This window comes from Chiloscyllium plagiosum, unplaced genomic scaffold (assembly GCF_037043375.1).
Source record: "Chiloscyllium plagiosum isolate Xiang-an unplaced genomic scaffold, Cpla_swu_hap1 HiC_scaffold_24, whole genome shotgun sequence".
Classification (NCBI taxonomy): domain Eukaryota; kingdom Metazoa; phylum Chordata; class Chondrichthyes; order Orectolobiformes; family Hemiscylliidae; genus Chiloscyllium; species Chiloscyllium plagiosum.
Window position 1 is genome coordinate 57,523,504 of NW_028270162.1, and position 16,432 is coordinate 57,539,935.

Genomic DNA, 16,432 nt, shown 5'->3' on the forward strand with positions numbered 1-16,432 from the left:
GAAGGATGGGTTAGTAAATTTGCAGATGACACAAAGGTCATTGGAGTTGTGGACAGTGCTGAATGATTTTGCAGGTTACAAAGGGACATAGATGAGCTGGGCTGAGAGGTGGCATATGGAGTTTAATGTGGAAAAGTGTGAGGCTATTCACTTTGGAAGAAACAACACAAATAAAGAGTACTGGGCTAATGGTAAGATTCTTAGCAGTGTAGATGAGCAGAGAGATCTCGGTGTCTATGTACATAGATCCCTGAAAGTTGCCACCCAGGTTGATAGGGTTGTTAAGAAGGCATACAGTGTGTTAGCTTTTATTGGTAGAGGAATTGATGTTTGGAGCTACGAGGTCATGTTGCAGCTGTACACAACTCTGATGTGGCTGCACTTGAGTATTGAGTACAGTTCTGGTCACCGCATGATAGAAAGGATGTGGAAGCTTTGGAAAGGGTTCAGAGGCGATTTACTAGGATGTTGCCTGGTATGGAGGAAGGTCTTATGAAAGGCTGAGTGAATTGAGGCTGTTTTCATTAGAGAGAAGAAGGTTGAGAGGTGACTTAATTGAGATATATAAGATAATCAGAGGGTTAGATAGGGTGGACAGTCAGAGCCTTTTTCCTCAGATGGCGATGGCTAGCATGAGGGGACGTAGCTTTAAATTGAGGGGTGAATAGATATAGGGCAGATGTCAGAGGTAGTTTCTTAGCTCAGAGGGTAATAGGGGTGCGCAACTCCCTGTCTTCAACAGTAGTAGATTTGCCAACTTTAAGGGCATTTAAATGGTCATTGGATAAACATACGGATAAAAATGGAATAGGATAAATAGTCTTCAGATTGGTTCCATAGGTTGGTGCAATATTGAGGGCCGAAGGGCCTGTACTGTGCTGTGATGTTCTATGAAACCTCATATTTAGATAGCACATCTATCTTTGATGTTACAGATAAATGATGATGCATATCGTACCTCGTTATATAAAGGCCCAGGACCAGCACTGTTACAGTTTCTAGCAACACTAATTTCACTAGAGAAGACAGTTAGTAAGAATTATGTGAACTAAATAACTCTGAGTGTCTAACTGGATTAGCATTACCTTCAGAATCTGCGTAATTCATTATGCTTTCTTTAACTCAGCACAGAACAGAAGCACAAAAATCAGTAGGCGAGTTCAAGTGTTAAAATACCAGTCTGTTATAGTTGATATCTTAAAAGCCCTCAACCAGAGTAATGAAACTAACCAGGGGCCAATTAGAACTGCAAAGACATGATAATCCAGCCCAGGTCACTCAGTGCTAATTGCACTTCATATTTTTACTTGTAGTTTGGGTTTGAAGTTGCTGGTTTTGAAGTATGTGAATTCATGATTGAATTTTAGACTGCTCATCCAAACAGCAGGAGATTTCCAGAAGTGAGACATCAAAGGCTGGAGCACATCAGGGAGGGAGAAAGGAGGGAATGCTTTATATCTACAGGAGGGCCTCTCCCCAAGATCAGATGTTCCAAAGTTTCAAAACAATTGCTTTTGAGGTAAAGCCATCTTTGGTTTTAGCAAATGCAGCAGTCAATTTGCACACAGCAAGACTCCACATACGGTGCAGTGATAACATTAACTGTGGAATAAATGATGGGGCAAGATATGAAGATTTCCTGCACACATTCTTCTTCAAGACAGAATCATTGCTTCCTTTAATTTCAACCGAACAGATAAAGCAAGGCCTCTGTTTTCATGTTTCATCCAAAATGCTCCTTCTTTTGAATAACAGCAACTTTTCTGAAACATACAGGAATCTTAGGGGACTAGACAGGGTAGATGTGGTAAAGTTGTTTCCCCTTGTGGGAAAGTCTAGGACCAGAGGGCATAACCTCAGGATAATGAGTCACCCATTTAAGACAGATTTCATCTCTGAAAGGATAGTGAATCTATGGAATTCTTTACCACACGGGTCTGTGGAGGCTGGGCCATTAAGTATAGTCAAGACTGAGATAGACAGATTTTTCATCTGTAAGGGAATCAAGGATTATGGGGAAAAAGCAAGAAAATTGAGTTGGAGATTATTAGGAAAGCCATGAAGTCAATGAATAGTGGAGCAGACCAGGTGGGCTGCGTACCCACTTCTGCTCCTACATCTTGTGGTCCACTACTGAACCAAATGAAGGTCCAGATATGATGCACATTTCCTAGAATGAAATCATGACCGAGTAACTCCAAGAAGGAAGAGTTACCACAGAGTCAAGCTGACATGTGATGGACTTTGGCTGGGACAGCAAAGAGATGTCATGTTGACATTGTATTGACTGGATACCATCTCATTTTAAACATTGCCTTCTGTAATTACTGATTAAAATCAAAAATCAATAAATTTTATTCATTAAAAATATGCCTGGTAGTTATTCATTTACCTGTGTCCTGAGAAAACATACTGTGACATCCAGGCCTGATCCTAAATTCATCTTGAGAGAGCAGCTGTGGATTTGTGGGTGACTGCCAACTCAAACCTTTCTCATCCTTGTGAATGTGCTCAGCATCAGCAACGTGACTGTGCCTGTCCTGCTCCATGTTTATCTAAAAGTAAAGGAGGAACATTCAGGGAGATCCACATCCCTTCTGGTTGAAAGAATTCACGTAATACAGTGTCTCATATTTCTCTCAGATACATCCCAAAATGCTTCACAATATATTATACTTGAACAGCTGTAACTAACATAGAATTTTGATAAGGATATTACTCAGACTCCCTCAATATTCAGAACTCTGATAATGATTCTTCATCGACTGAATTTCCAGCATGTCAGGTTGACCTTTGACTTTCCTGGAAACCATTGATGGCTAATAGAATTAGAACTATAGCTCCTTGAAAGTGTAGTCGCAGGTAGATAGGATAGTGAAGAAGGTATTTGGTATGCTTTCCTTTATTGGTCAGAGTATTGAGTAGAGGAGTTGGGAGGTCATGTTGCGGCTGTACAGGACAGTGGTTAGGCCACTGTTGGAATATTGCGTGCAATTCTCGTCTCCTTCCTATCGGAAAGATGTTGCAAAATTTAACAGAGTACAGAAAAGATTTACAAGGATAGGGCTGTTTTCCCTGAAGTGTCGGAGGCTGAGGGGTGACATTATAGAGGTTTATAAAATCATGAGGGGCATGGATAGGGTAAATAGACAAAGTCTTTTCCCTGGGGTGGGGGAGTCCAGATCGAGAGGGCATAGATTTAGGGTGAGGGGGAAAGATATAAAAAAAAAGAGACCCGGGGGCAACTTTTTCACGCAGTGGGTGGTACATGTATGGAATGAGCTGCCAGAGAAAGTGGTGGAGGGTAATACAATTGCAACATTTAAAAGGCATCTGGATGGATATATTAATAGGAAGGATTTGGAGGGATATGGGCTGGGTGCTGGCAGGTGGGACTAGATTGGGTTAGGATATTTGGTCAGCATGGACAAGTTGGACCAAAGGGTCTGTTTCCATGCTATACATCTCTATGACTATGACTCTAACTACTTTGAATGCTGACAATAAGTACATTTGAGAGTAATTTGCTTTAAGAGACCCTCAAGAATTACCTTTCTCAGGTATAATAAAACTCATCATCAGTGTGTAAAAGAGAAAAGTTATGCAATTGTGAAGCCCTGGGCTGCTTCTACAGAAATCATTAACTGACAGAAACAAAGAACTATCTATGTGTATATAGGAAAATACTGGGGCCAGCTGTCTTCACTATACCCCAGCTGGGAACAACTGCTTCACACCTCCCAGTTCTCTCTGACTCAGTAACTTCCAATTCAAGGGGAGAATGTCCATTTATAATGGTAACAAACCCTTAAGTCATTCCAACACACTTCATAATCAATTACTTTTAAACCACAGTCATTGCTGTAAAGACTTTAGTGACAAGACAGGTAGACTGTTAGTCTTCACAGAGGATATGTTTGGAATATCAAGCTTTATAAATAATTATACTTCAAACTGTACTTCAATTTCAAGATACAACATATATGTTAGCATTTCTAGCTGAATACAGGGCCCAGATTGTCATGGAGCTGGACTTTGAAAGGGATAGTCAATAGATAGTCACTATAGTTCTCGGTTGCAAGTTTCCTAACCTATCAGTGAACTTTAAAAACATGAACGTGTGTGCAGCTGTCTGAAAGTCAGAAAAGAAGGAGGCAGAAACGGTAAGTCATGGACCTGAAGCAAAGGAAATGTTCACTATGCAGAAAGCGGTAAGAATTTGTGTAAAAATGAAAGAGAACTTATGAAGATTTAAAGTAGGCTGGAAGATTGACCTTGCAGGGGTTAGAGGGAAGCAATTTCCAGTCTAATCCTCACAGTTCGGGGAATGGACATGACCCAGCTGGCAAAGGAAAAGGAAGTCAGCCCCTGAGACTGATTCGCCAATTAAAGGTGTAGAGTAAGGGATAACAGTAGTGGGAAATTTTCAATCATGTTCATAACTAAATGAGGATCACTTGTCTGCAGACAGAGTACAAGCTACTGACTGTATAGTGTTTAGTGTTACTTTTAATATGTTTATTACAATAAAAGTCTTCAAACTTTAAAGCTTGTTGTGTACTTTATAGAAATGATGTTAGGCTATTGTCTCTTCAGTTTCTCATATAAATACTCATGGTTTACAATCCAATAACAGCTAATCACAGACTCATATAAACTACCCTGACCACAAAGGATTTGTATATGGAGTCACATGTTGGTGAGATGTAGGTCATTAATCTCTCTACATGATGAGCTATGCCATTAGACTGAAGCAATAGGTTCTGCTTTGATACTCAAACCAGTATTTTGCACTTCAGTAGTCAGCCTGAGGAAGTGAGAGAATACAGGAGTAGATAAACTGGGATATAATGTTTGAGTTTTCATAAATGGAATGTGCACCAAGATCAGATATCAAGTGGGTGTCATGTTAATTGGAATAAACTACAAGAATCAGTATTTCTAGAGAGAGAAGGTGATTCACAAACACAACACATAGATGAGTAATAGTCTTACATTCACATTCTCTTTCCCAGGTAACAGGAATGCAGACGGGGGCAGCAGGAGTTCCTGATGCACGGGTTGTTCCTGGCTATCCTTGGCTGTCCTTGAAGGAACAAAGTGGGCAAAGGGAAAGAAGCCCTGTGACAGCATCATTTGGAGATTCCCTGTCTCTTCTGCAAAACGTAATGACTGACTGGCAGCACCATTTTTCTCAGAGTGGACACTTAGACTGGCGTGACCCCGTGTGTCAATGGGTTTGCTTTGTACTGAAGTCTCCATTCTGGCTACTGACAAATCTGTCATTGCTGACATTGTGGAGTCCAAGGTACCGCCGCTGAAACCAATAAAGTAATGATTTTAAATTAATTGTGGTGTATGAGTAATTCAGTACATCAACATGAATCTGAATATTCTATTGGCAGATAGCATTTGGAAACTACTGTCAGTGTTGAAAACAAACCATATAGTTAGCCATACCTACTGGAATCTCGACCACAAAGTCTATACCCACTAGAATTCTAACTCACCAAGTGTCAATTCCCACTGGAATCCTAACCCACCAAGATTCTGATGTCGCTGCAATTGCGCACTATAAGTATACAATTTCAGAACAGCAACCCTCACAGACTATATAGAGGTTCAGGTTGTAAGTTTGCTAGCTGAGCTGGTAGATATGTTCTCAGATGTTTTGTCACCATGCCAGGTAAAATCATTAGTGAACCTCTGAAGCAGCACTGGTGTTCTCTCCCGCTTGCTATGTGTGTGTCTTGGTCTGTTGTGTTGGGTGATATCACTTCCGGTTCTGTTTCTAAGAGGTTGGTAAATGAGGTCCAAATCAATATGTTTGTTAATGGAGTTCCAGATTAATGCCAGGCCTCTAGGAATTTCCACGCGTGTCTTTGTTTAGCCCATCCAACGATGGATGTATTGTCCCGGTTGAACTGGTGTCCCTCTTCACCTGTGCGTAAGGATACTAATGATAATTGGTCGTGTCTTTTAGTGGCTAGTTGGTGCTCATGCATCCTGGTGGCTAGTTTCCTGCCTGTCTGTCTAATGTAATGTTTGTTGCAGTCCTTGCAGGGTATTTTGTACATGACGTTTGTTTTGCTGGTTGTTGGTACGGGGTTCTTTAAATTTATCAGTTGTTTCCGTGTGGTGGTAGGTTTGTGGGTTACCATGATGCTATGGGCAGGAATAGTCTGGTTGTCATCTCAGAGATGTCTTAATGTATGGCAGGGTGGCGAGAGTCTCTGGGCATGTTGTGTCTTCATGTTCAGGTCTGTTGTGCAGGAATCGGTGGATTGCGCTTATCGGGTACCCGTGTTTTTCCTCAGCTTCCCGTAGTTCCTGGATGCTGCTGTGTATTGTGGCTCATTTAAATAATGTCCTGATGTAGCTCCATTTGTGGGTATTGGGATGATTGCGCCTGTTGAGTATTTGGTCAGTGTGTGTGGCTTTCCTGTAAACACTGGTCTGCAGCTCTCCATTGGCTTTGCGTTCTACCGTAATGTCGAGGAAGAGGAGTCTGTTGTTGTTCTCTTCCTCTTGGGTGAAGTTTATACCAGTAAGGATGTCGTTTGTGGGTTTCTTCTATTTTGTTGCGTTTTGGGATAACAAAGATGTCATCCACACAGTGGACCCAAAGCTTAGGCTGGATCGTGGGAAGGGTTGTTCGTTCTAACCTCTACATCACTGCTTCTGCGAAGAGTCCTGATATTGGTGGTCCCATAAGCATCCTGTTGATTTGTTTGTAGGTCTTGTCGTTGAAGGTGAAGTGGTTTTAAAGGCAACTACTGGCTCCCAGCCTACTGAACATCTAATGCGAGTAAGAAGGAATTTCCAATCTTTAGATGGATGCTGCCTCTTCCTACAGGCAGTGGAAAGCACAGACTGCATTTTCCACAGTTTATGGAACGAGTTATCTTCCTGTCTTACCCAGAGATCTGGTTTGGTCTGCATCATGTTTAGTTAAGAGTGAGCTAATTATACAACACAGCACTGCCTTCTTACTCACAGGGGATACTCAAGTATGCCTCAACTTGAAAGGCCCTTCAATTTTATTTTGTGCTGACATCCCTCCCTCTGTTCCTTTCAGACTTGACAAACAGTGAATGGCGGGCGGCTACACATCGGAGAGCCACTCCATCTTATTTTCATACCTGTCCTTGCATATACACACACTAGCAATCTCCTGGAGTTGCTAAGTAGTTATCAGGAATGAGGATTCTGACTGACCTGCTTGAAAACTAGCTCCCAACTCACTCTCACTATAACCACCCTGTCGCTGACCAATAACCCACTGGGTAGCCCAGAACACTGCTGCAGAGTGGCTGACTCACCCAAGGATTGAGCCTGGGAATTGTGACATAATACAGCACTAACATTTCCTACGAGAGGTGTACCCTGATCAACTGCATCTCTTTCAGTGAGAAGCTGTCAAAGTGGTTCCCCAATTAAGCAAAATACTCAATATCACCCACTAGTGTCAAGTTTACAAATGGGTAAATCTAAAAAAAAGGTGATATTTTCTACCAGATAATGACGTTGTTTCTATCTATTCATGAATAACTCTCATACAATACATAATAAACAAGACAGAACCTCAAGAGTCTAGATTAGAGTGGTGCTGGAAAAGCACAGTAGGTCAGGCAGCATCCAAGGAGCAGGAAAATCGACGTTTCGGGCAAAAGCCCTTCATCAGGAATAGAGGCAGGGTGCCTGCAGAGTGGAGACCACCTGGACCATCTCTAACACTTCCCTCCCTTCCTGGACCTCTCCATCTCCATTAATGACGACCGACATGACACTGACTTTTTTTATTACAAACCCACCGACTCCCACAGCTACCTGGATTACACCTCTTCCCACCCTACCTCCTGCAAAAATGCCATCCCGTATTCCCAATTCCTCCGCCTCTGCCATAACTGCTCCCAGGAGGACCGGTTCCGCCATAGAACACACCAGATGGCTTCCTTCTTTAGAGATCGCAATTTTCCTTCCCATGTGGTTAAAGATGCCCTCCAACGCATCTCGTCCACATCCCGCCCCTGCGCCCTCAAACCACACCCCTCCAACCATAACGAGGACAGAAACCCCCAGTGCTCACCTTCCACCCTACCAACCTTCGCATAAACCACATCATTCGAAGACATTTCTGCCACCTCCAAATGGACCCCACCACCAGGGATATATTTCCCTCCCCACCCCTTTCCGCCTTCCGCAAAGACCGTTCCCTTCGTGACTACCTGGTCAGGTCCACATCCCCCAACAACCCACCCTCCCCTGCCACCGCAGGAACTGCAAATCCTGCGCCCACACCTCCTCCCTCACCTCCATCCAAGGCCCCAAAGGAGCCTTCCACACCCAAAGTTTCACCTGCACATCCACTAATATCATTTATTGTATCCGTTGCTCCCGATGCGGTCTCCTCTACATTAGGGAGACTGGACGCCTCCTAGCAGAGCGCTTTAGGGAACATCTCCGGGACACCCGCACTAATCAACCCCACCGCCCTGTGGCCCAACATTTCAACTCCCCCTCCCACTCTGCCGAGGACATGCAGGTCCTGGGCCTCCTTCAGCGCCACTCCCTCACCACCCGACACCTGGAGGAAGAACGCCTCATCTTCCACCTCGGAACCCTTCAACACAGGGCATCAATGTGGATTTCACCAGTTTCCTTATCTCCCCTTCCCCCACCTCACCCCAGCTCCAACCTTCCAGCTCAGCACCATCCTCATGACCTGTCCTACCTGCCTATCTTCCTTCCCATCTATCCACTCTACCCTCCTCTCTGATCTATCACCTCCGTCCCCACCCCCACTCACCTATTATACTCTATGCTACTTTCTCCCTATCCCCACCCCCCTCTCATTTATCTCTCCACTCTGCAGGCACCCTGCCTCTCGTCCTGATGAAGGGCTTTTGCCCGAAATGTCGATTTTCCTGCTCCTCGGATGCTGCCTGACTTGCTGTGCTTTTCCAGCACCACTCTAATCTAGACTCTGGTTTCCAACATCTGCAGTCCTTGTTTTTACCAAGACAGAACTTCAATACCAGCACCTGGACAAAGACACTATATTTTAGTCAACCCATTGCATTTGATTCCTTTTATGAACCAAGTTGGCTGAACTCAGTCAGAGAGATGCTAAGTTCTACAAGGTCCAAATTTCCTGGATATAGGGAGGAAAATTAAACTCCACCAGGATCTTCATTGCTGATTGTTAACCAGTAGTCCTTGTAGTGATGGACAAGATCAGATCAGGCTAGGCTAGGTTGAGATGACCTTCATCATCAAATAATTAACCAGAACTGTAAACAGCTAGTTCAAATCTAAGCTCCCACAGAATCAAAGCAATGCATGAGAACTACAGGAAAGTGGTGACTCTTCACAATAGAAAGCGGAAAGAAAATCCAATTAAAGTGGAGGATCATAATAAATAATAAACTCAATTCAAACATGTGAAATCAAAAATATGCAGATTAAAGAAATAATTTTTAAAATTCCATTTAGACCACACATTTTACATAACCAAAATTTTAAAACTTAATTTACAGCTTTTAAAGTAATAGCTGTAGGGGGAAGTGGTGTGGTCTTAGACACAGCCAGATTCCAAATGAACAGACCATCTATTTTAATGACGATAATCAAGAGATACGTATGAATCAAAACACTGGCAGGATTTCTGCCTTTTATTCATTGGTGTCCCAAAAGATTTTAATAACTGCATGAATGTACAGAAAGGGTCACAAGTTTATCATTCCTGTAGATAGGAAGTAGCTCCAGTTTGGTGGTGCAGCCATGGCTCAGTTGGTAGCACAAATTTCTCTAAATCAGAAGGTCATGGTTTCAGGATTCACTCAAGGTTTCAGATACACTTCAAAGCATTTTACTACCAAATAAGTAGCTTTGAAGTATCACAAGGTCCTCCAAGGCTCTGCAAAACTGTATGTTTGTTCTTTTTTTGCAAATCTTTGCCATACAACTAATGCCCACAACCTCTGCATTTGAACATGGACTGCTTCAGTATCTGAGGAGAGATGAATGGTGCTGAACACTGTGCAATAATCAGCTAACATCCCCACTTCTGACTTTATGTTGGAGGGAAGGTCATTGAAGGAACTCCTGTGGAGATGTCTTGGAGCTGAGATGACTGACCTCCAATAATCAAAACCAGCTTCCTATGTGCCAGGTATGACTCCAACCTGTGGAGAGCTTTCCCCTGATTTTCATTAACTCCAGTTTTGCCCGGGCTACTTGATGCCGCACTTGGTCAAATATGGCCTTGACGTCAAGGGCTGTTACTCTCACCTCATATCTGGAACTCAGCTCTTTTGTCCATACTTGGACCAAGGCTATAATGAGGTCAGGAGTGAGTGGCCCTGGGGGAACCCAAACTGGGCATCAGTGAGCAGGTTTATGCTATGTAGATGCTACTTGACAGCACTGTTGATGACACCTTCCATCACTTTACTGATGATTGAGAATATACTGATGAGTGATAATTGGCTGGGTTAGTCTTCAGTACTATTGCCAGAATGCTGTCAGGGCCCATAACTTTGCAGTATCCTTGTCTCCAACCATTTCTTGATATCACGTGGAGTGAATTGAATTGGCTGAAGATTGGCATCTGTAATGGCAGAGATCATCCACTCAGCACTTCTGGCTAAAGATTGTTGCAAATTTTTCAGCCTTATCTTTTATCCAGATGTGTTCGGCATCATTGAGTATGGGGATATTTGTAGAGCCTCCTCCTCCTCCTCCAGTGAGTTGTTTAATTACGTATTACCATTGATGACTGGATGTGGCAGAGCTTAGATTGGTTGTGGGATCACTTAGCTCTGTCTTATCACTTGTTGTTTATGCTGTTTGGTAGCTTCAGTAGATTGACACCTCATTTTTAGGTATCCCTAATTCTGCTCCTGGAATTTCTTCCTGCACTTTCCAGGATTGATCCCTTGGTTTGTTGGTAATGATTGAGTGGGGTTTATGCCGAGCCATGAGGTTGTTGATTGTGCTGGAGTATAATTCTGCTGCTGTTGATGGCCCACAGCACCTCATGGATGCTCGATCTTGAATTGCTCATTTTGTTTGAAGTCTGTCCCATTTAGCACAGTGCGAGTGCCACACAACACAATGGAAGGTATTCTCAATGTGAAGACAGGCCATCATCTCCACACAGACTGTATGGTGGTCACTCTTACTGATAGTATCATTGCCAGATGCATCTGCAGTAGGCACACTGGTGAGGATGAGATCAAGTATGTTTTTTTCCTTTTTGTTGGTTTCCTGTAAGAAAGACCATTGTCATTTCTATTGAGGTCAATGCCAAGTGGTCAGTCCAGGTTCATTTCTTTGTTGAGACTTTGTAACAATTGACTAACTGAGTGACTTGCTAGGCCTTTTCAGAGAACAGTTGAGAGTTAACCACATTGCTGTGATTCTAGAGTCACAGGTAAGCTAGATCAAGTGAGGATGGCAGATTTCCAGATGGGTATTTCCGACAATCAATAATAGTTTCATTAGATTCTTAATTCCAAATATTTAAAATGGAATTCATATTCAAATGTTTAAAATGAAATTCATATTAAAATCCCATGGTGGGATTTGAACCTGGGTCCCCAGAACATTAGCTGAGTTTCTGGATTAATAGCCCAGAATATATAGCATTCGCTTTAAACAGTAACACAGTCTCAAAGGTCCGTGAAACCATCAGTGTTCAAGAAGTGTTTTAAGGGCTTTTGTTGCACTGACGGGGTTTCAGCAGCATTAAACACATTGATGCTGTTTGTTAACAATAAAACACTTCTCAGAGGAGGCTCCTTTCCCACACTTGCAACCCTCAATTGTGAAAGTCTAAAATTAGAGGAGGTGAGACAGGGAAAAACACTGAATTTTGTTGCAAAAGTAAAATATGCAGATATTGGAAATCTGAAATAAAACCGAAAATGCTGGCAAATTTCAGTGAGTCAGGTAGCACCTGTGAAGAGTTAAATAGATGCGTCTTTCTCTTAGCAGATGTTGATTAGTTCCAGAATTTTATGTGTTTTACTTGAGTTCTTCTGCCTGCTTTGTTGGATGAAAATTATTTGAAGATATTTCAATCTTTTTGATCAGGAAGGGGAGGGGAGGAAGAGAGAAGTAGGGAGAAAGATCTTGAGAAGAAATAGGGAAAAAGAGAAAGATAAATTGGGACAAGAGGGGAAAATGTTGGAGACAATGTGTGCAATACCCTATTGTTTTGTAAATATGCACATAAAATTGGGATTGATTTAATCTCATATGATTATGGTCTTTTGTTTCAGAAACAGTGTGCAGATTTGTACTGTAGCTAGAACAATTACAAATGAAGTCAGTAAATTCCAGGTTACTTCAGACGATGGACCATATTGAGAAAGAGTGTGTCAATAAGGAGAGGGCCTTTTGTTGCTTAAGGACCACTCATTAAAGGCATCAAAATAGGAAACAGCAGACAGTGACAATGAGGCTAGATCGCAATCAAGGTTGGACAGCAGTCTATTGTTAGCAACCAGCTTCTGGGAGGTTAGTTCACAAGTTGTAGTGGCATGAATGATAGAATCAACAAGGTGACATGATGCTTGTAGTGAAACAACACAGTCTATTCATTCAACTAACTAACTGTAGCTTAGACATTAAGTGTCGAAGCTAAGTCAAATACAATGAAACATGATCAAATTCATTTTCAGAGGGGAGTTGCAGGATACAACAGGAAAGAAAAATGGGAGTGGAAGGAAAAGGGGAAAGGAGATGGGGGCACAGAAAGGTGAGGCGAGGAAAAGGAAAATGTTGGAGTTAATCAGTAGGCAATGTTAGAGTGATGACAGATAACACGCAGTAAATGCTCCTGTTTTACTTAGGTTCATGAGAGAAGCCCACAAGCAAATCACTATACTTGTTTATGCTTCTTGATGAATGAGAAGGTGCCTTTTACTATACAACAATCGATCAACAATTTTGAGAAGTTCATCCCTTGGACATACATACCTGTTGTTGATCCTGTGCAGGAGATCCTTTTTTTGCAGTGATTCAAATAGGAACCCTGGCTTTCTTGGCTGTAACCTTATCGAACATGCAGGGGGTCTATTAATAAAATGGAGGACTGCATTAATCTTCAAAAGATAGTTTCCATAGTCTTTCCTCTATATAGTTTATAATGAAGTTTCTTCCTTCTGAATCATTTCAGAATATTGCAGTATAGATTATTCTCTAGATGCTCAAAGCCCATCACAACTCTGTGCCAATGGGTGTTCCTGGTCTATTAATGAGGAAGTTGCATAATATAATTTACCCCAGAGGTGTGGAGTCCGTATTTTCTTTATTATGTAGGAGCATAAATGTAGGAGCAGAATTACCCCCTTCAGTACTGCTCCACTATTAAATTAGATCATAGCTGATTTTATCTTCCTCAACTGACAAAGAATCATCTCACTTCTCAATGTTCCAAAATGAGGAGACCAGGATTTCACAAAGCTTAACACAACCACATGGATAATCTCACACACATGAGGCTGCAATATGACGAAGACCTGATTTCCCAAAACATCTCGGATCCAATCTTTTCTGGAAAAAGCAGAGTTACAATAGCTTTTCAAATGTAATTTATTCAGTTTGTGGGAAATCTCTCTTCTAATTTCCAGGTTTCTCCACACGTTCTCAACTTATGAATCATTTCAGATCAATAACAATGTCCCAATGTATCATGAGAGGGAGTCACTGCATTAACTTTAGAGTCAAAGGGCTTACCACACAAACAGAAATATAAATTACTTCACTTACAAATTGGTGAAATCCACGTCCTCATCAGGCAGCGTTGTTGGTAAACCATCATATCTGATGGGATTCGCTGCAACCTTTGAAATCCTTTCCTTTGATTCATTCTTCAAGATCCCAGTTTTCATACTGACACTATTCTCTTTAAAAACTTCAGAAACTGGAAGGCTGAAAGCCACAGATTTTTTGCGTGTCACAGCACAGGACTTGTGCTTTGACCTCTCCCTCTTGCAGAGCACTTTTTGTTTCCAGGTCATAGCACAGCGATAGACAACCTGATGGAGGCTATATGCAGTCTGTGGAGACATATTTGAAGTACAATGAAGGTAGAATTAAGCAACATGTGTTACAATTAATAGATTGCACAAAGTTCAGAAAATCCACTTTGCGTTTGGTGAACTTTATGAAGAGCACAAAATTCACATGGTTTCAAACAACTTGGATGGCTCCAGAAGATCATATAGCTGAGAGGAAGAGGGCATAATCTTGTGTAAAATGAATTCACTTTAATGTAGCACTCCTTTAATAATGTATGAACTGATCAGCAAATTCAGCGGATTAAGAGAAACAAAGTCGTAGATTTCCAGAAATTACTGGTCAACTTATACACTCTTAGATCCCACATTAGTTTTAAGAACCTGCTGGGTTTACACATTAATTCACATTAAACTCACTGTACATAGTTGTTGATGATTAAGAGTATAAGGACCTTTTTAAAACATTTTAACAGCATTTCCATTTGTTCATGAAATACCAACATGCTTCATTAAAGTGATAATTTAAACTTTTCAATCTGATTACCGCAAGCAGTGAATGCTTCTAATTTAAAATTTGTAAATATCTCTTTTTTCTTCTTTAGCCTTTCATTCTTTCTCTTGGTTCAATCTTCCTTGTCCCTGTTCATTCCTCCATAGAAAACTGCCTGTCAGGACATATACACATCTCAAAGTACATCTCATAATTTCCTAATCGTGCTTCTAATTTTTGTACAAATAACCATATGTCATTATAATGTGGTTACTTTTCTAGTAAAAATTCAATCCATTCTTCCATCTTCGCAAATCTGAGCACAAAAATCTGGGTTTGCACTCCAGCATATGACATGGAATTACAAGTACATAGTACAAAAATTAAGAAAGCGCTGTACTGTTGGAGGAGCTGTCTTTCAGATGAGACATTAAACTGAAGCCGTGGCTTTCATCTCAGGCAGATGTAAACGATGCCACAGCATGACTTAAAGATGCAAAGAGGAATCCTCAGGCTGATATCATGTTGGTGTTCAAGCCAACTGTTCCTCAACCAACATAATTTAAACATTCCAAGCTCTCTCAACTGGCAATGTAATAATGACCAGGTTACCTGTGTTAAATTAACTGCCGTGTTTCTTACATTATTGCAGTAACTTGACTTCAAAAAGCACTTCATGCAGCAAAACAACTTGGGATGACCAAGCATCATTAAACATCAAAGACTGTCTTTCCCTTTTTGTACCTTAATTGGCAGTAATTCATCCTTTACTGATTAAGGAGATACACAGTCTGAAGTCCCAGGTGGTCCTTTGCTTTTGCTGGGTGATTGTCAGCTTGGGGTTCTAATGAGCACTAAACCGTTTCAAGCTGAAGGGAAACCGTTTAACAAATGAACATTTTGAAATGTTCTGCAGCAGCAAGATAGCCATTTAGACATCTGAATGACCGTAAATTGAGAGAGGGGAATGTGCAACAAGACCTGGATGCCCTCGTACACCAGTCAATGAAGGTAAGCACGCAGGTCCAGCAGGCAATAAAGAAAGCAAATGGTATATTGGCCTTCACGGTGACAGGATTCAAGTACAGGAGCATGGATGCCTTGCTGCAGTTATACTGGGCTTCCATAAATCCACACCTGGAATACTTTGTGCAGGTTTGGTCTCCTTATCTGAGAAGGATATTCTTGCCATAGAGGAACTGCAGTGAAGTTTATCAGACTGATTTTCAAGATGGCAGGACTGATGAATGAGAGGTGGAATTAGTTAGGATTAGAGGAAATTTCTGACAGACCTATAAAATTCTAACAGAAGTAGACAGGGTAAAAGCAGGAAAAGTAGTCCTGATGTTGGAGGAGTCCCAAACCAGCTGGATATGCGGTAAGCTATTGAGAACTGTGTGGTGAGCCTGTGGAATTCACTACTCTAGAATGCAGGTGAGGCCAAAATATTGTATGATTTCAAGCAGGAATTGGGGCTAAAGGGATCCAAGGATATGGGGGAAAAGCAAGACCAGGATATTGAGTTGGAAAATCAGCCATAATAAATTATTAACAGCATAGCAGACAAAGAGATGTATGGCCTATTCTCTATGCTATGTATTATTTTGGGATGCTCAAATGAGGTATAATGCACCCAACTCCACATTCTTCACTGTTGAATCCCAAGGAGACCATGACTGTACAGCTATCTGTCTATTGTTACACATGCACTATAAAGTAAGAAGGTTGCACAAATACAAGTTTTCTAAAACTGGGGTCAAGTACAGGAAGCCTCAAATTGTTTACACTTGACCCAGGAGTACTTGATGATGACAAGTATCAGAGACGAGAAAACATTCCTTTCAGTTTTTCTGAAAAGATGCAACAGTTATAGCAGAGGAAGAACAATACTATCACCTGGAAAATACCATTG

The 16,432-nt window shown here is 41.6% G+C and overlaps 1 protein-coding gene across 6 annotated transcripts in view; it reads right to left on the reverse strand.

The window, feature by feature from the left end:
* The window catches only part of sfi1 (SFI1 centrin binding protein), a 134,130-nt gene that overhangs the window by 14,078 nt on the left and 103,620 nt on the right, over positions 1 to 16,432 (reverse strand). For all 6 annotated transcript variants that reach the window (XR_015761285.1, XM_043716109.2, XM_043716110.2 and 3 more), the window contains 4 exons: positions 13,780 to 14,069; positions 12,988 to 13,083; positions 4,996 to 5,317; positions 2,393 to 2,555 (listed from right to left, as the gene is read on the reverse strand). Coding sequence is in view for 5 of the 6 variants with exons in the window: in XM_043716109.2 (XP_043572044.2) it covers positions 2,393 to 2,555; positions 4,996 to 5,317; positions 12,988 to 13,083; positions 13,780 to 14,069 (871 nt within the window). In the remaining variant the exon portion in view is untranslated. The remainder of the gene's footprint in view (positions 1 to 2,392; positions 2,556 to 4,995; positions 5,318 to 12,987; positions 13,084 to 13,779; positions 14,070 to 16,432) is intronic.